The sequence below is a fragment of the Leopardus geoffroyi genome, chromosome B2 (assembly GCF_018350155.1).
Source record: "Leopardus geoffroyi isolate Oge1 chromosome B2, O.geoffroyi_Oge1_pat1.0, whole genome shotgun sequence".
NCBI classification, from domain to species: Eukaryota; Metazoa; Chordata; class Mammalia; order Carnivora; family Felidae; genus Leopardus; species Leopardus geoffroyi.
Window position 1 is genome coordinate 89,803,990 of NC_059332.1, and position 25,237 is coordinate 89,829,226.

General features: G+C 36.5%; 1 protein-coding gene across 2 annotated transcripts in view; it reads right to left on the reverse strand.

Annotated features, from left to right (window-relative positions):
• The window catches only part of CCNC (cyclin C), a 28,672-nt gene extending 4,166 nt beyond the window's left edge, over positions 1–24,506 (reverse strand). Inside the window, exons 1-9 of one of the 2 annotated variants that reach the window (XM_045499133.1) lie at positions 24,171–24,506; positions 17,514–17,620; positions 16,300–16,384; positions 15,849–15,918; positions 11,945–11,996; positions 5,523–5,578; positions 4,605–4,640; positions 3,839–3,930; positions 3,172–3,239 (exon numbers count right to left, since the gene is read on the reverse strand). In XM_045499133.1, coding sequence (XP_045355089.1) covers positions 3,172–3,239; positions 3,839–3,930; positions 4,605–4,640; positions 5,523–5,578; positions 11,945–11,996; positions 15,849–15,918; positions 16,300–16,384; positions 17,514–17,620; positions 24,171–24,202 — 598 coding nt within the window. In that variant the 5' untranslated portion in view covers positions 24,203–24,506. The remainder of the gene's footprint in view (positions 1–3,171; positions 3,240–3,838; positions 3,931–4,604; positions 4,641–5,522; positions 5,579–11,944; positions 11,997–15,848; positions 15,919–16,299; positions 16,385–17,513; positions 17,621–24,170) is intronic. The other variant, XM_045499134.1, reaches the window with a different exon arrangement.
• Between the last annotated feature and the right edge of the window lie 731 nt (positions 24,507–25,237).

Consider the following 25,237-nt stretch of genomic DNA (forward strand, 5'->3'; position numbering starts at 1 on the left):
ATTTCCATAAATTATGTTTTAATATTTCAATTAAAAGCAGTGCTGCCTCTGTTTTAAGTTATTAGATAGGATCAAGTCAGGTGAACACCAGGCACCCAGGTATAGAACTCAGTGCTATAATCAAATAGAGCCTAGAAAAAAATGTAATGCATCATATACAATATAATTACAGTTGACCTTCAAACAACATGGGGCTTAGGGGCACTAACCCCCTCTGCAGTTAAAAAATCTGCATGAAGGGGCACCTGGGTGGCTCAGTCGGTTGAGCATCTGACTTTGGTGCAGGTCATGATCTCACGGGTTTGGGAGTTTGAGCCCCATATGAGGTTCACTGCTGTCAACTTGTCAGTGAAGAACCCACTTAGGATCCTCTGTCCCCTTCTCACCAGCCCTCCGTGGCTTGCACTCTCCCCAAAATAAATAAATAAATAGATAGATAGATAGATAAAAAAAGTTGCATGTAACTTTTGACTCCCGCAAAAGTTAACTACTAATAACCTACTATTGACAAGAAACCTTACTGATAAATAGTTGATTAACACATATTTTGTATATGTATTATATACTTTGTTCTTAAATAAGCTAGAAAAAAAAATGTTAAGACAATTATAAGGAAAATAGATTTACAGTTCTATAAAAAAAAAACCAAACCTGTGTATAAGTAGAGCTATACAATTCAAATCCATGTTGTTCAAGGGTCAACTACATATACACATTACATACAATATAACCTAACAAAGAGAGTAAAAGAGCCCAACACAACAATCTACATCACAATTTTCCCTGATATAATTCCTACCAGCAGCTTGGCTACCCTGAGACACCAGCTTCTTGAGTTATATTCCCTGGTTTAGTTACCCATATGATTTTGCTAAAGATGTCAATTTAGGCATCAGTGACTCAAATGGGAACTGACATAGTGGTTGCCCCAAGTCAAACGAAGCTGTAAAGTGGGGTGTAGGTCCTGGAGAGACTGAGAGGCCAAGGGACTGAAATTACAGTAACAGGTAACTGAAATACAGTGGAAAATGCCATAACAGAGCACACACAGAGTAAATCAGAACCAGAGAAGACATCCTAAACCTGGACTGAGGTGATGTAGGGAGTTTGGGAATGGGGAGGGTGTCACTAAAGACATCTGAGCCAAGTCTTAAAAAAAGGTGAGAGTGGGAGCAGAGAATGGTATGTATAGGTTAAAAGAAGCTATGTATTTTATCCAGAAACTGGGAGGAGAACTGAAAGATTTTAAAAAGCTCTTCCTGGGGCGCCTGGGTGGCTCAGATGGTTAAGTGTCTGACTTTGGCTTAGGCCATGATCTCACAGTTCACGAGTCCAAGTGCCATGTCTGGCTCTGTGCTGATAGCTCAGAGCCTGAAGCCTGCTTCAGATTCTGTGTCTCCCTTTCTCTCTGCCCTTCCCCCACTCATGCTCCCTCACATGCACACTCTTTCTCAAAAATAAATAAAACATTAAAAAATAATAAAAATAATAAAATAAAAAGCTCTTCCTAGCTCAGGGTTTCTCCACCTTGGTGCTACTGACACTGTGGGCTGGATACTTGAGACTGCCTGTACATTGTAGGATGCTTAGCAACATCTCTGGCTTCTACACACTAGATGCTAGTGGTATCTGCCCCAGTGGTTATTTTGTAATAACCAAAACCATCTCCAAACATTGCCATACATCCCCTGGGGAGCAAAATTATCTCTGGTTGAGAACCACCAGCCTATCTCAACTGTGGCAGACAGACTGGCTCTCTGAGAACAGGGATACTAGATGCCAATTAACCAGTAAGGAGACTGCTGTGGTCACCTGAACAGAAGTGAGAAGATGGCTATGAGATTACCAAAAGGACAACTGAGAGGAAGGCACAATGGGTATTGGTTACCAACTAGATGTAGTATCGAGGGAGATGAAGGAGTCTAACGGTCAGGTTTCCAATTAAGGTAACTAACTACTGCTATTTACCAAGCTAGCAAAGACATTAAAAGGAACATCTTCTTAGATAAAGTGATAGGTTCAGTCCTGGTCATGAGTCTGAGGTGCCAGTGAGACGCCAAGTGGAGCTATCTAAAAGGTAGATAGATATAAAGAACTGCTCAGGAGCAAGGCCTTGATTAAATAAGGAGTTGAAACGTTTCAACCCATAAGAAATAGTAGAAACCATGGGGCCCAGTGAGACTACTCAGGAAGAACAAAGATAGCAGGGGTGCAAAATTGCAGGACGTGGCCTGCTATTCCTTGCTTCTTACCCATGTGTTCCTTCCCAATGAACCCAGATTCCACTTCAGAATCCTTCCAAACACAATGGTTTCAGAGAACCTCCAGGACTACAAAAATATAATAACCTATTTGCCACCCCCAATGTAAGAAGGCTGAGAAATATTAACATTTAAGGAATAACTGAAAAAAGAGAAACTTATGAAAGTAAGGTGGTGAAAAAATAGGGGGAAAATCAAGAAGACAGAATCATGGAAATCAATAGGAAAAAGAAACTAGTAAGTGCTTAATACATGGCAGGCATTACAGGTGCTCTACAAGATATTTAGTTCTTGCAACTAATAGTTCATTTAGTTCTTGCAACAATTCTGTATGCAGTTAGAATCCCCAACATTTTGCAATTAAGAAAACAAACTCAGGTTAAATACTTTTCCCACAATTGTAAAGTAAGCAAAGTTTAAATTTAGGACTATATAACTCCAAAGATTGTGTTCTATCCCATTACACTGCCTTCCACAGATAGATAAAATGGTAGCTAACTTATTCTTCCAGCAAAGCATTGACTACAGAGCTCCTTTACTGAACCTCTAAGGATTTAGTTGGGCTTAGGAAATAAAAGGCCCAGTTATTCTATGTAAGTTACAAGTAATATTAATAGGCTTAATTCTGAACTTTTCTTCCTAAACAAACAAAAATGTTCTATTCAGACACTGGTCAAAATTATTTTAAATGATTAAAAAAAAAAAACTTACCAAAAGAGTGGGGTGAGAGGGACAATAATCCTGATTTATGAAAGTTGCATTTCATATTATTGAAAGTTCACATGCAAGGATTAGTCTATTACTTCATGAAATGTAACAACATAAAGTATAATAGCGTGAAATTTCTTTTGAGATGACCTAAATATGCTTGTAACAATTTAACTAATAAAGGTATACCATGCTTACATACCTAAAGCTATCATGAAAGGAGGATACAGTAGGCAAAGATCCGTTCTGTAGGTATCATTCACTATCCTCCTATAGAAATGTAAATCATATTATTACTGAAATCAGAACTATCTTATATGATTGCACATCTCCCCCCAGAGAGGACCAGATTTCCCATCTTTGTACATACTTATATCTTTAATAGTACTGAAGTACAAATATAAAGGTGAAAAATATCAAGGAAAATGACCATAAGCATATTTTAATGAATATAATTACAGCTAAATAGATTCTAAAACTTAAAACCCTACAATAAATTACAATATAAGGATTTTTCCAATTTTTCAAAAATTAGAAAATCAAAGAGGAAACCAGAAATTATATAATTAACTAATACGTATGTTGAATACCAACAGAAGTATTCTATTTGAAAAATAATGTCTTAATTTTTATGTACTCTGTTTTTCATAAGAATCAAATTTTAATGGAAATATTAATCAAATAAAGATCCTTACAAATTTAGCATTTATATCAATATAGTTAAAATTCAACAAGGAGATTATTTCATTCAACATACAATATCTTGGGACACCAGCTTAATTACTTTAAAAACACTAAACTTCATATTCAGTTGTCAACCTTCCTAGCTAATAACACATTACACTATGAATAACTTCTGTTCTAATTACCATGCAAGGGGAAGCAACATGTCTTCTTGGCCCATGTCCTGCACATACTGGAGCAAAGGTCTATAAGGATGATACACTATCAAGCAACAATCCTAGAAACAGTTTAAAAAATGTGTATGTATAAAAACAGATATATTACAACACAAAAACTTATCATTACCCAACTGATTTGTAATTGTGTATTTCAAAATGTATTTCTCTAACTCATGCTTGCTTCCCTCTTATTCTGTTAAGCAAGCGGTATGGCAGCCCTAAACTCTACTATAATAGTGAAGGCAGTGCTCTCTCTGGAATATACCTTGGTAAATCGGTTGGCAGTCAGTCAGCATCCATTCCCTTAGAGACTCAAAGTGTCACATCTGCAACACACTGAAACCTCTTATTAGCCTATAAATCCATAATTCCCAACTGGAGGAGAATTCTGCCAAAGACATAATCTATCTTTAAATAACACCACACACATACACAAATTGTGCAAATAATTTACAGTGGCTTAATGTCCTGACTAGTTTGCTTGTAATCCTTTTATTATAGTTACTATAGAACAGAAAAATTTTCCCATCCTAAGTGGGCTATACAAATTATTTTACAGGCTTCTGAGAGGATATAGGTGATGATGCTACTAGGTACTATGATTTTACCATCATGTATCACTTGGATGGTTTTAAAATGCACCTTCCTACAAATCATTTCTTTAAATAATTTCTGACTTCACAAAATTTGAACATGTTTTATTCTATTAATCACAAGGAAGTAATATACTTACCATTAGTTCTAAAAGATAGAATTCACATTCTAATATCTGTTTTAAAAATAAAAAGATTATAAATGTCAATGTGAAACAAATCAGTCTACTTAGTCTAACAATTTATATACATTACAGTAATACCACAAATTTTTACTAAAAATTTTTTAAATCAAGCACATAGCAGCTTATATGAAAATGAACATATGCAACAAAAATTACCTTTTTACTATACTACAATGAATGGAATTATGATTATATCCTTATAAGGAAAAGCCAGTTCCATATAAGGGTATCTATTTTTTTTAATTTAAAATATCCTGTGTAAACTTCAGATTTTCCAATACACTTCACAAATGCAAAATGCAAAAATGCAATTATCTCCACTTAAGTGTTACTTAATATATTACAAATCAATAAAAGGAAAGAATCCTGAAAATGAAACAAAAAAATCTAATTTACATAGAATGAAGAAATCCCTTGCAAAGCAGAAAAAGGACATGCCTCTTAAAAACGTTAATAGAAATTCATCTTCTAAACTAATGTAAAGTTTCAAATATAGTTTTCATACTGTTCCATTATAGTAGTTCCCAGCCCTAGATGCACACTAGTATCACCTGAGAGATTTTAGAAAATACCAGTCCTCAGGCCTCAAGCATGAAAATTCTGTTTTAGTTGGTCTCTGGAGAGGCCCTGATATCAGCATTATGAAAAAGTTCCCAAAGCAATTTAATGAGCATCCGAGGTAGATAACCACTGCTATTACATACTTTTTTTTTTTTTTTTGTAGAAGTAATTTAGCTTTAATTTTAGATTTAAGGTTTATATTCTTGTAGTATTCGAGATTGCCACTTACAGGTTTCAGTTTATTCTAACATAAAATGGAGCTAGTTTACATACAGCTTTGACAAGTAGTTTTATTTTATATAATATACTTACATGGTTCATCCTATAAGGGAATTCCTTTGGAAAGGCATATGAAAATCTAGTTTTTACTGCAGAAAACAAAAAATGACTTAGAAAATGAAAGAGTGAATTAAACCAATATTTCTTTAACAAGTGTAGAATATTAGAAGAAGGGGTAAATCATTTTTAGTAAGAGCTCTTAGAGATGCTTAGGGACCCAGATAATTTGTTTTGTTTTCAGGCGAGGGGAAGAACTAAGTGGCAGGAAGGCCTAGGCCCCCATCCATATTACAATTAGAGAACTTCAATTATATACCTAATGTATTACTCTCCTCCTCTCCTGCTCACGTTCTCTCTCTCAAAAATAAATAAACATTAAAAAAAATTTTTAATCTTTTCAGCTCTAGAATGATATTGTTCTGTTTTTCAGTAATTCAGCTTAGAAGGGATACAAGTTATATATGTGTTCAAATATATATGTATTTCTAAATATACATAAAAGTTAAAAGGATACCATAACCAAAGAATGTTAACAGTGGTCATCTGATTTAAGAATTTTTATTAATCTGTACTGTCTGTAATAGATACTTCTTTATCAAAAGATATATTTTAATAAAACCATAAGTGTATGTGAAAAGTTCCTACGACTTTTTCATACCACACACAAACACAAACGTACAGTTACAACTCTCCTTTGTCACTAAGAAAATACAAATGAAGAAACTATTAACTATCAATCCTCTATCTCCTCAAAATGATATGAGTGTACACATTTAAGTACTACTATTTGAGAAAATTGTATCCAAGTCATTATGATGCAACATTTCATTAAATCAAGTGATTACCAACAGGCTCTAGAGGATCTGTTCTGTGATCCCTTCCACTTGTACAAAGCCCAAGACCTCACAGAGATTAAATTTTTTTTCATTTATTCTATGTACTTTATTTTCAAAAAGTTTTATTTTGTAAACTGGGTATCCTAACTAATTTAGATAGGTAACATCTGCCAAGATTTGAACCCTAAACCATTTAAAATTGATATTAGGAAATGTATACTCAAGCTTTCCTTTCCTTCCTCCTTTAATTTATTTGAAAACATACCAATTATTTATTTCTGAGCTTTACAAATCCTTCTGATGTAAACAAGATGTAAAGTGTACAAATAAAACAGGTATTTATTTACATAATGGTCACTAATCAACAAGGTAAAGTTATCTCTGTACATTAAATAAATCTACATCCCTAACTCGTAGACCTTGATACCTAACTTACTAAGACTGACCTGATACTGTCAACTTCTCTCCTACTCCATGATAAAATTGCTCTGCATTTTGGTTTTCTACCTCCTAATCCTTTTCTAACTTGGAGGAAAATGCACCCCTCCTTTCTATCGCTACCTCTACCACTTGCACCAAATTTGCTTTCCATCTACTCAATTGACAGTTCACACTTTGTGTTGCGCCTTTAACCAGTCCTCCTCCAATAAATCTGTCCTATCACTTACTAGTATGCTCAAATTTCTCTTAAAAACAAAAGTACATACAACCTTTATCAAATTATATTCCTTTGCTTTCTTAAAGTAGACTATTTTTTGGAACATTTTTTAAGTTTACAGAACTGAAGAGATAATAGTTACCACATCATCCATGTTACAGGCTGAATGTTTGTGTCCCCCCAAATTCATATCCTGAAGCCCTAACCCCCGTGTGATGGTATTTGGAGGTGGCACTTTAGGGAGTTAATTAGGTTTAGATGAGGTCATGAGGGTGGGGTCCCCATGAAAGGATTAGTATTTTTTTTTTTTTTTTTTTAGGATTAGTATTCTTATAAGAAGAACAGTAACCTCTCTGTCATGTGAGAACACAATGAGAAGGCAGTTGTCTGCTTGCCAGGAAACAAATGGCTGATCAAGGAAATGATCAAGGCAGACACTCTGTTTGATCTTGGACTCTCCAGCTTCCAGAACTGTGAGAAATAAACACCCACTGTTTAAGTGACCCAATCTATGCTATTTTGTTAGAGAAGCTTGAGCAGACTAAGACAACCGCTCACCCACCCAGTTTCCCTTGTTATTAACATTTTATATTATATTAGTATGGTATATTGTTATAAATAATGAATCAATAGATAATTATTAACTGAAGTCCATAGTTTATTCAGATCTCCTAGTTTTTTTCCTAATGTCCTTTTTTCCATTCCAGGCTCTTATCCAGGAGACAACTTTACATTTACTTGTCATGTCTCCTTAGATTCCATTTGGCTGTGGCAGTTTTCTAGACTTTCCCTGTTTTGATGACTTTAGCAGTTTTGAGAGTACTGCATATATATATATATATACTGTATATATATATACATATATATATATACTGTATATATATATATACATATATATATATATATATATATATATATATATATATATATATATATATTTTAAGTATTATTTTGTTGCTTGACCCTCTACTGGAATTTGTCTGATGTTTAAACTGGTGTTGTGAGATTTTGGAAGGAAGGACAGAAAGTGCCATTTCATTCTATCACATCAAAGGTACATAATCCTAGTGATTTATCACTGCTGATACTGATCTCAATCACCTGGCAAAGGAAGTGTTTGTTGGGTTTCTCTTATTTCCCCCTGCCCTTTTCACAATGTACACATTAGAAGGAAGTCACTATCGGGATGCCTGGGTGGCTCAGTCAGTTAAGCGTCCTACTCCTGATCTCTGCTCAGGTCATGATCTCACAGTTTCATGAGAGGTTCGTGAGATCAAGTCCCACAACGGACTCTGCACTGACGACACAGAGCTGCCTGGGATTCTCTCTCCCTCTCTCTGTCCCTTCCCCACTTCCATGTGCTCTCTCAAAATAAATTTTAAAAACTTTAAAAAAAAAAAAAAAAAAAGAAAAGAAAAAGGAACTCTTTATGCACAACCAACAGGTAAGAAGTGGAAATTTATGCTTTCCCTATTTGAGGGTGTAGTTAGGTACATAAATTATATGAAATTCTTCCATATTAGAGATTTGTCTCTTCTCTTTTATTCAATCATTTATTTATATCAGTATGGACCCGCAGATATTTATTTTATACTTTGGGTTATAATCTAATACTACTTTTTAAAAAACATTTTCTGGCACAAATTCTTCTAGCTTCAGTTGGGTTCCATGTCCTTCTGACACATCCCCATTAAAGGTAGGTTTTGTTTTGGGTTTTTTTGCACTTCCTTACTTTTTGGCACTATAAGATGCTCCAGGTCTATCTTGTTTATTTCCTGTCCCAATCATTTGTCCTAGGAGCCCTAGTTCCTTTTAATGGAGAATAGTATTAGAAACAAAGATCTGGGCACTAGGTGAACTCCCTGAAACTGGGATGTCATTGCTTATAGACTCTCTTAACTGACAAAGCCTACACACACATACACACACAAGTCCACATATCTATAAATATTTATGTGTATTTATGTTAAGGTAAACATGAGTTCATACTGAGGTCTCTGATCACCACATGGATCATTCTAATGTCCTCTCTTTGCTTATATGTATATTCCCACTCCAGCAATGAGAAACCTGGCTCTAAATATCTGCCATCCATTTACCATGGATGTATCTATCTAGTGGAATTGTTTAATTCCAGATACAAGTAAAGCAGTATCAGAATTGTTAACTTGTACCCACCTTAAGTACCAAATCTATCAACCAGAGTACAGTGCTTACATGCAGTTCCTTTCGCCTTTAGTCTTACAGACTATACTTCTCCCCAAAGTTACTTTGGTCAGCATGTCCCCACACCCCCTTCACTGAGGTTGTTTCATGTATCTGTAATATAGATTCTCCTCTTCTCAGCACCTACTTGCTTAATTCTTTGCAATCTGGCATCAACCCCCACCCCATAATGTCTAATGACAGCTACATTCTCTCTCAAAGATCACAAACCCAAAGGTCTGGTTCCAAAGGTGTGGTTTTTTTCTTTGGTACACAACTTCCATGCAGCACAAAACACTATGCAACTCTATCTTTCTTAAAATTTATCATCCCAGATTTCTATCACTGGCCTCACATTTCTAAAATGTTCCACTGATACATTTACATTTAGAATGTCCAAGATTAAAATTTAACTCTTTTCAGAACCCCCTTATTCTCCTCTTCTGGTAGCACCTTCACATTCCCAGTGACCAGGCATAATAATATCTCATCATTTTTTTTAACTTTATTTATTTAGAGAGACTGAGAGTGGGCTGGGGGGAAGGGGCAGAGAGAGAGAGAGGGAGAGAAAGAATCACAAGCAGGCTCTATGCTGTCAGTTTGGAGCCCAAAGCAGGGCTTGATCTCCCCAACCATAAGATTATGACCTGAGCCAAAATCAAGAGTTGGACATTTAACCAAACGAGCCACCCAGGCACGCTTCAAAAGTCGTTTTTGACTCTTCTTAAATCCTTGCTTTTTAAAGTCCTGCTGACTCTGTAATGCAAATCTAGCTTGCTTGTTATCCTTGATGGGGGCCAAAACATCATTAAAAATTTTTTTCTTAATGTTTATTTTTGAGAGAGAGAGAGAGAGAGAGAGAGAGCGAGCACACGCACATGAGAGCAAGACTAGGGGAGGGACAGAGAGAGAAGGGGACAGAGGACCTGAAGTGGGCTCTGCACTGATGGCTCGAACTCACATGAGACCATGTGAGACCATGACCTGAACTGAAGTTGGACACTTAACTGACTGAGCCACCCAGGCACCTCCCAAAACATCATTTTAGGCCTTCACTAGTACCTACCTGGATCACTTCAATAACTTCAAAATAATTTTTTTCTACTTTAATCTTGTTGGCTTTTATTTCTCACAGCGCCCTGTGGTGATGGCACTCACTACAGTTTGCAGTTTTATATGTATTTTAAAGGGATATTTTTTGTTGTTTTAAAATTGTGGTAAAATGTACATTACATAAAATTTATCATCTTTAGCCATTTTTAAATATGCAGTTCAGTAATATTAAATACATTCACAATGTTGTGCAACCATCACCATAATCCAGCTCTAGAACTCTTTCATCTTGCAAAACTGAAAACTCCATACTCATTCAACAATAATTCCTCATTTCCCCCTCTCTCCAGCCCCAAAACAGCTACTATTCTACTTTCTATCTCTATTAATTATTCATAATATTAAATGGAATCATACAGTATTTATCTTTTTGTGACAGGTCTATTTCCCTTGTCATAATGTTCTCAAGGTTCATCTGTGTGTGTTTGTTTAAGATTTCATTTTTAAGTAATCTCTACACCAAATATGGGGCTTGAACTTATAACCCTGAGATAAAGAGTCACATGCTCTACCTACTGAGCCAGCCAAGTGCCCCAAGGCTCATCCATGTTGTGGCATGTGAAAAACCTCAAAATCTGACTACCTCAGCTCACATTCTCCTCCAGTTCATCTTACATTATTTTACCAGATTCACCTTCCTAACGCACAATTCTGGCATCATCCTCACGTTGAGAAATAAAGCCTTCAATTTTACTTTCTGTTGACAGTATCACCATCAATGTGATATATCTGGTATATTAAATTCTATGCAAAATTGATTATTACTCTTCTCCCTTAAAAGAGTAAAATATGACATGGAAAAGACTGAATTAGATTATGACACTTGTCTCAAAAAGGGAATGACCCAAAAATATGAAAATTAGTCTGGTTCACAAACTTAAAAACACAAAAAACCTTCTGCCTCTTCTGTGTAAGAGCACAGAAGTGAAAAAAACTCTGTATTATCATTTATTAGGTGATGTCTTTGTGCTTAACCTATGAAGATGGAGCACAGCATAATGTTAATACCTTATGTACAATATTTTAAAATCACTGGTCTACAGTGTTATTTCCCTTAATGTCATGACTCAGAGACAGCTAAACCCCATCTTTTTAGAAAAAGAACTAAGGCCAAAAGGTAAAGCAATTTGCTCAAGGTTATATAGCTGCTGTTTAGACAGAACTGGGGCTGGCGACTATAGTCAGAATTTTTTTTCCTATACCATGTTTTTCAAGATGGAGGGAAAATAAATAATTCCTATCAAAGACATACACTACAATTACTAAAGAGTTTACTTCACCCACAAGAATGACACAACAGCTAGTCATTACAAAGCAATAAAATATAATAAAACTGGAAAGTAAGTTTTTTTCTTAACCCTTATTATTTAAAGAGTCATTGAGTTGATGTTTTTGGATCAATAGTTACTACCCATTTTTAGTATTAAAAGTAATGTCTTAGAAATAATACCGTAGATGGTTTTTAAAATGTTTGTATTTTCACTTTATTTTTAGCCAAATATACTAGCCATAAATGTGACTGCAGGAGATTTAACAAACCCAACCAATCTCTCACAGGTCTCATAAACTGAAAAACATTTTTGTTCTATGGAGCTTTTTAAAAGAAGTATATCCTTAAAGCAGGATATACTTTTTTCACTTACATACAGAAGTAGCAGCAGAAATCAATCTTGTATTTGAGACTACTCCAAATTCCTAGAGAAATAAAAGTGGATGAGATCAGGCATATAGTAACCCAATGAACCTAAGGGTATATGGGGTATATTAAAAACAAAGTATTTCCCAAGTACCTCCCCCATGTCTATAGTCTGTTCACCTTGAGGCATGAAGTACTTAAATCTCTCAATGTATTACCTTTCCTTAATATTGCTGCAATAAGACCAATGTTTAAATAATTTTGTAACTTAACATCATTGAGAGGTACCAAATTAGAAACCAAGCCCTAAAGCAAGAATGCCAGCTTTCTGCACTCAAATTAGTTCCTAAAAACATTTTTTAGATTCTACACTTAATTGCAAGAAAAATATTAAGTATGCTTCCTATTCAATTGAACCCGGACTAACAAACAGGTACTTCATGTTATTTAGTAGTAAAACAGTTGAATCTCTAAAGAAGATAAACTTTAACATCATCAAATAATTCAAAAGACCACAGAAACCATTATTCTTTTTGGAACAGAAAAACAAGAATGATGTAGTAGAATACTTCTAGTATCAGTTCCCATTTCCTCTTTGAATTTAATACGCCACCATTGTAAAAAGAACTGAAATTTATGAAGTGATCCACTTATATTTTCTCATTTAATTTGATTAACCTCATAAGATTACTGATTACTATAGCCTTCACTTCATTTCAAAACAAAAAAATCAAGAATCGGTTCCTTATTCAAGGAAGCGAACTAAACTCCAGGGGCCTGGGTGGCTCAGTCAGTTAAGCATCCAATAACACTTGATTTTGGCTCCGGTCATGATCTTGGGATTCCTGAGATCCAGCCCTGCTTGGGATTCTCTCTCTCCGTCCCTCCCCTACTCATGCACACTCTCTCTGTCAAAATAAATAAATAAACTTTAAAAAGGGGGGGTGGGGGGGGCTAAACTAAATGGAGTCTATTTAAATACCTTCAATGTACATCTGTATCTTGGGGCAGGGGTGGGTGGGTATGTATAAGTGTGTGTGTGTGTATGTGTGTGTGTGTGTGTGTGTGTGTGTATTTGCATTTAAACCTCAAACCATAATCACCGAAAACTAAAAAGTAAATGCCTGAGGGGCGCCTGGGTGGTTCAGTCGGTTGAGCGTCCAACTTCGGTTCAGGTCATGATCTCGAAGTTCATTAGTTTGAGCCCCGTGTCGGGCTCTGTGCTGACAGCTCAGAGCTAGGAGCCTGCTTCGGATTCTGTGTCTCCCCCTCTCTCTGCCCCTTGCCCACTCATACTGTGTCTCTCTCTGTCTCTCAAAAATGAATAAACGTTAAAAAAAAAAAAAGTAAAAAAAAAAAAGTAAAAAAAAAAAAAGTAAATGCCTGAGACATCTCAAGAGTCATTTCTATACAATTCCCATACAACTGGACAAAACACAGAAAGATCTGGTCACAGTTAAAGATTAAAAAACATAATGTTACAACCAAATATGAAGTGATACATTTTTTCCCAGGAATAATTCTTTTTTTTTTTTTTAAGTAATCTCTACACCCAATGTAGGGGCTCGAACTCATGACCCCAAGATCAGGAGTCCTATACTCTATCAATTGAGCTAGCCCGGTACCCTGATCAAGGAATAATTCTTCATCCAAAATTCTTAGAGTAAAAACTTTCATATAATAAATCAAATAACAAAAGATATTTAATAAATAAAACAAATTAAAATTCCCACGACAATCTACAATAGAAGTTCATAAAGATTTTGCTTAGATTTTCCAGACTGGTTATGCTTCAGAGACATCAAATTACATGGTAATATTTGGAAAAACCACCCCATAATATGGGCTTTTTATAAACACTTCCTTTTCCACCAGGGGCACCTGGGTGGTTTAGTCAGTTGAGCGGCCAACTTCAGCTCAGGTCATGATCTCATAGTTTGTGAGTTCGAGCCCCACATCGGGCTCACTGTTGTCAGCAAAGAGCCAGCTTCGGATCCTCTATCCCCCTCTCTGCCCCTCCCCAACTTGTGTGCTCTCTCTCTCTCTCTCAAAAATAAATAAACATTATGGGCGCCTGGGTGGCTGGGACAGTTCAGTGTCCAACTTCAGCTCAGGTCATGATCTCGCAGTTCTTGAACTTGAGCCCTGTGTCAGGCTTTGTGCTGACAGCTCAGAGCCTGGAGCCTGCTTTAGATTCTGTCTTCCTCTCTCTCTGCCCCTCCCCTGCTCACACTCTGTCTCTCTCTCTCTCAAAGATAAATAAACATTAAAAAAAGAAAAAAAATAGTTTATAAAAAAAAAAAACAACTTCTTTTTCCATTATAGAATTTAGTAATAACAACAGGACTAATTCTGCCTCTTTAAACTACCAGTTATAATTAGGAAACCATAAACCTCTAGAAGGTCTTTCTTAATATTATTTCTAATGGTGTCAACTCTCATTACTTTAGGTAATAGTTGGGAAAGGTATCTTGAATAATCCTAAATAATGACCAAAACAAAACTAAATCAACATGAGTACCAAAAGGAATATAAACCTACAAGGCTTAAATTACATTCAGTTTTCAAGAATACAGTTATGATTCTAAAGACATCTCAGAAACACAATACAAAGTTTCATAACATTAAAGATCACATGTATTATAATGATAATCAGTCGGTATCTCCTAGTACTGTTCAGATTTTAACTGTGCTCTCTCAAAAATACTGAAAAGGTAAATAAAATGAGCAGAGATTTGGTTTCAGCTCCAAGTTCCCATCTCTCTTCTCTCTCTCACCTAATTACCCTCAATGCCCTAACAATTCCTTACTGGAATCTGTATGACTAGAGCCACACCCAATCCTTACCTTTCCTCCTGCTTTCCCTGTGGCTTGGCAGGCAGTGACTATTAGGAGGCAGGGAGGGAAGACAGTAGGACAAAGGAAGCATATGGAGGAGGGACACAGGAGAAGGTACTATAACTCAGGTAATAGTAGAGAAGCTGTCCCCAGCTTGTAGCATGTATGGACTACTACTTAGTGCCAAAAGGTAAATGTCTTAGAAGATACAGAACAAAGCCATTAAAAGCATGGAATCAGTAGCCAGACTCCCAGGGTTCAATACTGGCAGGGCTGGGGCGCCTGGGTGGCTCAGTCGGTTGAGCATCTGACTTCAGCTCAGGTCATGATCTCACACTCCATGAGTTCAAGCCCCTCATCGGGCTCTGTGCTGACAGCTCAGAGCCTGGAGCCTGCTTCAGATTCTGTGTCTCCCTGTCTCTCTGCCCCTCTCCTGCTCATGCTCTGTCTCTCAAAAAATGAATAAACGTTAAAAACAAAACAAAACAAAACAAATACTACCTCTCCCGCGTATGACTTCTACAATCTTAGGCCAATTTCTTAATCTCTATGTACCTCAGTTTCCTCATTTATAAATTAAGGATATTACACTACTCCATTGTTTGTTGTGAGGATTAAGTCAGTTATGGTTGTAAAAGAATTTAGAATAGCACTTGGTATATATAGTAAGTGCTACATAAGTGTTTGTTAAATGAATATATAAAGACATGTATATCTTGGGGCACCTGGGTGGCTCAGTTAAGCCAGTTAAGCATCTGACTCTTGGTTTTTGTCTCAGGTCATGATCTCAGTTTGTGAGTTCAAGCCCCACATTGGGCTCTGTGCTGACAATGCACAGCCTGCTTGGGATTCTCTCTCTCCTTCTCTCTCTACCCCTCCCTGCTCACCCTCTCCATCTCTCTCTCAAAAATAAATAAACTTAAAAAATATAAAAATAAATAGTCATGTATCTTTGACTTTGTATGAATTTCAGTATTTTGCCATTATTTTGATATAGGTAATATGCAACCTATGGCAGATTAACCAATGCACATGGACTATACTTTGATGAAGAACAGAAAACTATTTCATACCTCTACTTTGGATGCCAAAAACACACATGTAGGAGCCATTAATACAGGATCTATACTTTTCAGAGAATACCTAAAAATATGATAAGATAGAGTTAAATGTCATTCATAGAAAAACACACTGGAGGGGCACCTGGGTGGCTCAGTTGGTTAAGCGTCTGACTTCAGCTCAGGTCATGATCTCACGGTTCATGAGTTTGAGCCCTGATTCAGGCTCTGTGCTGACAGCTCAGAGCCTGGAGCCTGCTTCAGATTCCCTCTCTCTCTGCCCCTCCCCCATTCATACTCTCTCTCTCAAAATAAACAAACATTTTTTAAAAATTAACAAAAAAACACACTGGAAAAAAATGAAGATAACTCTACGATAAACACATGATTTAGTTACACTAAGGATCACCAACATTACATAATAGTTTCAAATAGGTATAACATATTCCCAAAATAAAAGTCCTACCTGGCATAGAATCTCTTGAAATAGACTGTAGCAGTGGCAATAACTTGTTGTCTTAATTTAAGATGTTCACCTAATGCTTGAATAACTAGAAGAAAAATAAAGTTTTAAATGTATCTTCTGATATCATAATATTGACATTGAATAATAACTTCCATGTGATTAAATCATGACTATATTAATTTTTAACAAAAAGAAAAACCTACATATGCTATAAAACTCTATTTGGAACACACTGGACTAGTACTAGGATTTGCAAATCTGTTAAAAAATATATAGGTATGCATAAAAACAATAAAAAATAGAAATTGCCCCAGAGCAAACACTATTCTTACATTAAGAAGGCTAAATGACAGGTATTTCCCTCTGAATTATAGGTATCTCAATGCTTTTCATAGTATCTTTAGAATATAAAAAGAAAACATTAAACAGCTATCAAACTCACTATAACTACCACTTTATAAAGTTTATTAAAAAGTCCACAATGAATCCTTAAAACAACAGAGACAGGTTTGCAGAACAGTGCACTGAGGGTTAGAAAAATCATGTAACAAAGCTGCCATGTGACAGAGCAAGGATCTTCTGACTCTAAATCCCCTTCCCTCCAAAGCAAACTTGTAAGATAAGAATGACCAATATAGGATCTCAATCCAAAGACTCCATTTATCCCCAAAATATTTGCTTTAGCCAATCCTAAATTGGGCTTAATAATGCATTATAAAGACTTAGGGCAATCAATGAACACTTTCAAACTGTTTTGAGTATCTCTGATATGTAAGGTTCACAAGACTTTATTTAGATCACTTAAAAAGAAAGATAAGTGAATATAAGTTATAAAAAGAATACATGTATAAATAAAAATGTTAAGTACGGGGTGCCTGGTGGCTCAGTGGGTTAAGCATCCGACCTCGGCTTGGGTCATGATCTCACTGTTCGTGAGTTCAGGCCCCACATCGGGCTCTGTGCTGACAGCTCGGAGCCTGGAGCCTGCTTCAGATTCTGTGTTTCCTTCTGTCTCTGTTCCTCCCCTGCTTGTACTCTTGTCTCTCTCTCTCTCTGTCTCTCAAAAATAAAGATTAAAAAAAATTTTTTTTAAATTAAAAAAAAGTAGAAATGTTAAGTATGGACTAAAACAACTCATCACAAATTACTATACAAAAGTTTGAATTCAGAAGTGACCAACTATACTATTTCAGTCATTTTTTTTAAATGTTTACCATTTGTAAAAAATATTTGTAATTTCCAATACTCTTCTTCTGAGAGAAACTTTAAGTCCTTCTGGCGTTCCTTCAACAGATCTTGTTTATCCAAAATCCATTGCAAACTAAAAGAAACAAAGATGTTAAAACACGCTACAGAGAATCAACTAATAAAGTCACAAAAAAACATTCTAAGATTGAACAAGTTATAAACATTCTGAGAAATACAAAGTGCAAGAAGTAACTCAGAAGATAGTATTTTTACATTTCTTGAAATTCCAACACTGAGAATTATCTCATTGGGGCACCTGGGTGGCTCAGCTGGTTAAGCATTTGACTCCTGATTTGGGCTCAGGTCATGAGCTCATGGTTTGTGGGTGAACCCTGAAACAGGCTCTGTGCTGACAGTTTGGAGCCTGCTTGAGATTCTCTCTCTCTCTCCCCCTCTCTCTCTGCCCCTCCCATAATCTCTAGCTCTCTCTCTTTCTCCCCCACTGAAAATAAATTAAAGAAAAGAGAATTATCTCACTAATGAATGTAAATATGTTCTGAAAAAAATTCCACTCTAATTTTCTCACTCTCTCGTTCTCTCTCTACCGTATACTACATTTCATTGGTTTTAAGACTCTGATATCAAAAGAGATCTTACAGTCAGTGATGCCTTAGGCTTTTAACTGCTAGTACATTTATTTTTTCTTAGTGATACATAAAATAATGGTCAAGTTATTTGACACCAAATGATGATACCTTAGATTTGAAGTATCTTTTCTCAGTTGTTCATGAGTAACTGGAGTATTTAATTTCCCTACTTCACAAATTCCAATCATGTTAAAAGCTGTTTCAGGATTTATTACACTAATAGCCTCCTCCATCTGCCTAGTCAAGTCTACTATTTTTAACCAGACATATGAAATTGATATGACCCATAAAACTATTCTGCAACTTGCTTTTGTCATTCAGTATGTACTGAAAGTCTTTTTATGTCAACAGTTTTGTTATTCAGCATCCTTTTAAATTGCTGCACAACTTTATGGATGTATTATTATTTATTAATTCCTATTAATAGGCAGATAGATTATAATTTTTCACTATTAAAAATAATGCTTTAATGACTAGCTTTGTAATTCACCCTGTATATTTAGTTAATATTTAAAATAGTTTCCTAGAAATAGAACTAATTGGTCAGTTTTACTGATAACTTTGTTATACATTGGCAGTTTGCAGTCCATATGTGACACCAATTTCCATTCCCATGAAAAGTACATGACGGTGGGTGCCTGAGTGGGTCAGTTGGCTGATAATCTGACTTCAGCCTAGGTCAGGATCTCAGGACTCCTGAGTTCAAGCCCCATGTCAGCACAGAGCCTGCTTGGAATTCTCGGTCTTCTTCTCTCCCTGCCCCCCGCCCCCCAAATAAATAAATAAACTTAAAATCTTAAAAAATAAAAAAAGTACATGAGGGTGTCTTAAAATATTTACCCCCCCCCCCCCATGAGTTACTGCCAAGCTTTTAAATACTTTAAAACTGAAAGGCAAAGTAGTATCTTACTGTTTGGCGCGGGGGTGGGGGGTGGGGGGGGTGTTGGGGGGGTGGCGGAATGGGGGTTGTTTGTTTTTAGTTTACTTCTGAGGTTAAACATTTTCCAGGGCCTATTGGCCAAATACAGTTCTTCTTTTGTATACTGTAATTCTTTTCTTTTTTTAAGTTTATTTTTTATTTATTTTGAAAGGGAGATAGAGAGCAAGCAGGGGAGGGGCAGAGAGACAGGGAGACAGAATCTCAAGCAGGCTCTAAGCTGCCAGCACAAAGCTTGACACAGGGATTGAAATCAGGAACTGTGAGGTCATGATCTGAGTCAAAGACAAGAGTTGGACTCTTAACCAACTGAGCCTCCCAGGCGCCCCTGTACATTGTAATCCTAATATGACAATTTTTCTAATGGGATGGTCTTTTTCACAATTTAGAAATTTTTCTCATATAATTTGCATGTTATAGATAATAAATCATTTGTCAAATACACTAAACATTTCCCAAGTTTAGCATGATCTCTTAATATTTGTTTGTAATACAGAAATATGATCACTTATTAAAACCAACCCATATTTTACTTTGATTTTCTATTTGTCACAAATGAAAAGGCCTCCCCTGACACAAAATGATTAAAAAAAAAAATCACCCGTATTTTCTAATATGGCTTTTTTCTTTCAATTTGTGATCCACCTGGAATATATTTTGTACAAGGTAGAAAACAGGGATCCAGCTAAATGTTTTGTCAAATGGTTACTCAAATGTTGACTAAAGTATTTCTTAATGTATAATTCTATTATTGTATTTGGGATCATCTTTGTAATTTCTTTTTTTTCTTTTCTTATTCCTATGCCATGCTATTTTAAAACATAAAACTAAACAATTAAAATCTGGTACAGAAAATACTCCCCTGCTACTATTCTTCAGAAAATTGCTTGATATTCTATTACAATTATTATTCTGAGACCTGAACTTTTAAAAACATCGTTATCAAGTCCCAAAAGGAACTTTTAAAGGAAATCCATTCAAAATTGTTTGGGCTTGCATTAATGAGATCAATAGTGGAAGAAATGCTATTTTTACAAGGTTAGAATTCAAACTCCATTTATTAAAATCTTTGTTCCACTACAAAATTTAAAAATTTCTTCCTATAGGTCCTGTACGTTTGTTTACTCCTGTGTATTTCATATTTTCTGTTGCTACTGTAATTATATTTTTCTATCATTCATTTATTTTTAAAATATGTTTACTTTAATGTTTATTTCTGAGAATGCAAAGGGGAGGGGCAGAAAGAGGGGGACAGAGGATCTGAAGGCAACTCTCTGCAGAGAGCTGACAGGTTGACAGCAGTGAGTCTGATGTGGGGCTCGAACTCAGGAACCCCGAAATCATGACCTGAGCTGAAGTTGGGTGCTCTACCTACTGAGCCACGTTCCCCCATCATTTATTTAAAAGAAAGCTTTCCATTTTTACGTTATGTAACTGGTTACCTCATTAAACCTTTATTTATAATAATTTCTCAATTAACTGAATTTTCTTAAACTTTATTGCTATATACTGGTAATTTTGTCATTTTTTACATCTCATTCTATTAACTGCATTGAGTAGCATTTTCAGAACAATGTTAAACAGGCCCCCTAATTTTCCTGTTTTACCATTAAATATCTCTTGTTGATGCTTTGATGTTCTTACCCTGTTAAGAAAGCATACTATTTGTTTTGGTCAAGAACAGATGTTGAAAATTCAAAGAGGTCTTGACGCTTTCACTGTTTATTAACAGATTTCCAAATGTTGACTATATTTCTATAGTAAAATCATTATCATTTTTTATATTTCTAATGTAATGTTAGACTCTACTTGGGAATACTTTATGATGTTTGCATCGATATTCAAAAGTCAGACTGTTTTTAGTGCTACCTTTGCTAGATTTTATCAGTGTTATTGTAACTTCACATAAAAAGAACTGGAAAGCTTTCTGTGTGAACTGGAATAATTTCAATAGCAGATCTTCTTGAAAATGGGAAAACATTTACCCATGAAATAACGTGGGCCTGGAGCATTTTTTAAGGAGTAGCTCTCTGGTAACTTTCTTAATTTGTTTTGGCTTTCAAACTTATTCCCATGGAGATAACCCAAAGGTACATCTGGATTTATTTACTTTTCTCATTCCTAATTTTGTATTTTTGTATCATATCTTTTTCCTTTGCTTCAACTAGTAGCAGTTTAGTCTACTGTTTTGATTTTCCCTTCTAAGGAACCAACTTTTATAATTTCTGACTACTTTTTTCCTTTCAAGATGTTAATATCGGGGGCGTCTGGACAGCTCAGTTGGCTAAGCATCTGACTTTGGTTCAGGTCATGATCTAGCAGTTTGTGGGTTTGAGCCTCGCATCAGGTTCACTGCTGTCAGCACAGAGCCTGCTTGGGATCCTCTGTCCCCTTCTCTCTCTGCCACTCCCCTGTGAGCTCTCTCTCAAATTAAATAAATATAAAAAAAATAAAATGTTAATATCGGTATTACCTTTAAGTCTTTCCTTTTTTCCCCTCGGATTTATTTCACTGTTTCCTTTTTAATATTCTTAAGTAGAATATTTTGATTTATTTTTATTCTTTCTCAGTTTTTCAGGATGTTAGTTTATAACTTTGACTTTGGCTACATCCCAAAAGTATGGACATATATTGATCTCATTAAGTTATTTCCTTGATATTATGTAACTGTATTTTCAGTTTCCTCTGATACAATAACATCCAGAATTGATTTTGTACTTTTGTATTTGTTATCTGTTCATTAATTCATTCAGTCAACCAGCTAATATTTAGTGCCATTCTCCTTTTTTTTTTTTTTTTAATGTTTATTTTTGAGACAGAGACAGAGCATGAACGGGGGAGGGGCCGAGAGAGAGGGAGACACAGAATCGGAAGCAGGCTCCAGGCTCGGAGCCGTCAACCCAGAGCCCGACGCGGGGCTTGAACTCACGAACCGCGAGATCCTGACCTGAGTTGAAGTCGGACGCTTAACCGACTGAGCCACCCAGGCGCCCCAATGCCATTCTCCTTTTAATGCAGTAAGGTCAAAGAATGTGTTTGTTCAACTTCCTAGAAAATACTGTGATTCATCCTGTTCTAGTATTATTAATTTCATCCTCACAGTCAGTGTTTTTAGAAAGATAATCTTCACAATCAAATATCTTAAGTTTTCTTCACAGCACATAGTACGGAGGATAAACCAAGAACACTTATAATACCAGCTTTCATAAAACGTAAGATTACATTGTTCGTATGACTCACCATTATTTCATGTGCTACTAAGAAAAAAAAATTGCCATGCTCATTTTAGAAATGTTAAGATGTTCGTCTTCAAAAAATCACCTAAAACAATGGTTTTTGTAATCTTTTTGTTGGTTTGTTTTTCCAGAATTGATTGCCTTGTCTTTCTTAATTGTAACCTTTTGCAGACAAGGCACTTCGTAATTCTCAAGAGATCTGAGTAGCCCTTTCCCAATTCAAGCAGGACTACTTGAATTGGGAGACAAGGACATTTCCAAAAAAGCACACTTAACATTTTAACAATTTTACATTTCAAAAGTGAAGAAACAATTGTTATAGATCCTACCCCCTAAATGTTGTCATTATGCCAACAATAAGTGAAAGCATAATTAACACTTATCAAAAGGTGGGCAGGGGTGCCTGGGTGGCTCAGTCTGTTAAGCCTCTGACTTTGGCTCAGGTGATGATCTTGGGGTTCAGGAGTTCGAGCCCCGCATCAAGCTCTGTGCTGACAGCTCCAAGCCTGGAGCCTACTTCAGATTCTGTCTCCCTCTCTCTCGGCCCCTCCCCCTCTTGAGCTCTATCTCTCTCAAAAAACTAAATAAATATTTTTTTTAAAAAGGTGGGCAGATCTTTTTTTTTTTAGTTGAGAAAAATGACTGTAGCTTTTGATAATCAACAGCTAGCTCCCTGTTAATTCTCTCTCACTTTCTTTCAAAGTTTATCAAAATACTACTCTTCTCCACTAATTAAATTTTCTGTATTTTAATTTTGCCCAAGCAAATATGGCAGTGAGCAAAACTGCAACATACAAATATGATCAGAGGTAGAGCTTCCACACAATTTCATCTCCACAGAATCACTTCATAGCAAGAGGATAACCTGCTTTCCTGAAAAAAGGTTTCCAAAACCATTTTTGTTTTCGCACAAAGGACTAAAAAAAGAATGAATAGGAATTCATCTTTTTTCACAGAATCAAAATTTAAATTACAATTACTAATGCTCTCTTAGCATTAATATATATATATATATATATATATGTACACACACACACACACTAAAATATAATAGCACCAGCTTCTGTTCATCTTTCAACCGTACAGTGGAAAACCTAATCAATTAGTCCCATCACTCACCTTTCTGCCTAAATGTATTTAGGGGAAAATATTTTTAATATTACTCTAGTTCTTCCATGGTCACTAGCAAAAACAAAACCGAATTCATGAAATATGTTAAAGAAATCAGCAGTCACTGGGAAATACGTGTTTACAACAAAATATAAGGCACAGACTAATGGATACATCTTGAGAGCACCTGCCCTACACCTCACCAACATACAACTCCATCTAGGCATAAGGTAATGGCAGGAACTGGTTAGAGAGCAGAAACAAGCCTGATCTCTCCACAGAATATTAAATCCACTCAAGACAGAAGGTGAATGACAAAAGACTACAATGCCGATTCCCCGAAGAGAGTCCAGGCAAAAGCGAACCATAACTGTCCTGAAGAGCCCGCCTCACAGTCCCGAACTATGCCACACTTCCCATACCTGTGCCCATCCCATCCCAACCCGCCCCTCTTCCAGGCCTAGCTCATCCAAGAATCCGAAGTTACACTCCTTCCTTCCTCTGAGACCGAACCTCCTTAGCCCCCGCCCTTTCCCGCTCACAGACCACCGCCCCCCAACCAAATGCTGCCAGGGGGCGGGGAGAGGGGAGTCGCCAGAGAAAAGCGCGTCCCGCTTCCAGCCGCTGCCGCCTCCCGGGAGACCCCACGGCGCTCGGGACAGGGGCCGGGATCCAGGCCAAGGGGAGTCGCAGGCCCGGTCCTCACCGACTCCCAAGAAGAAGCCCCGGGCGAGAAGACGTAAGATCACTTACTAATGGGAGCTCTGCCAAAAGTTCCCTGCCATGGAACACAGCTTGCCCTGAAAAAAAAGCACCAGCCGGCGGAGCGGCCCGCGGAGCGACCATAGACCCAGCCCGCCCGGTAACTGCGCTCCTGGATCTGATCGGCTCGGCACCGCTCCGCGGCGGCTACGGTGAGAGGAAGAGGATGGCACTCTAATCTCCTTGAGGCCGGCCGGCAACACTCTACACTGTAAACCCGTTCCTATGGATAAAAGTTCCGGCTCGCCCCGCCGTAGCCGTAGCGGATGAAGCCGGTGGGGAGCAGACGGCCTGTGGGCGCAGAAGGGGCGGGAACTGGTGCTCACAGAAGACTCGCGGCGGTCGGAAAGCTCTCGCGAGAGCTTTCTACCAGTTCCGGCCTGGAACCCGCGAGCTGTTTTCTCTGAGCAACTTCCATTCACTGAGCGGGGATTAGAGAGGGCAAGTAGGCTGGTTTGGGGTTTTGTTATTTCATTTTACAGGCCTCCACGATGGCACTTAATTAAGATATAAGATTTCCTGACTTCAGTTCTTTGACCTGCTTTTGGAAAGAGGAATAAAGATTATTTTGTCCTCAAGAAATAATAAATAAATAAATAAATAAATAAATAAATAAAAATAAAGATTATCCTCAAGGACCCACCAAAATTTAATGGCATTAAGCCGAATACGTTCTTAATGGAGTCCTTTTGGACTGGATTGCAAACTTCTGGAGCAGCAGTGCTTTTCAAAGCCAGAGACTACCAGTTTTGCAAAACGGTGAAAAACATTTTTCCTTTATTATATATATGCATGTGGTGTATTCATATATATGTACCAAATAGAAACATACAGCCCAAAATGCAATAATTTAATTTTACAAGATGAAATAATCTGTATTTCTCATTCTTTATGTTGTGACATTGCATTTATTATTAAAGCTTATTTTTATAAATAATTGAATACACCTAAAAGTTGTTCACAGAAGACCAGTGTTGTGAGTAGCTTAAGACATTATTTTCCAACTAAGTGAAATAAGTCAGAGAAAGATACCATATGATTTCATTTCGTGTGCAATT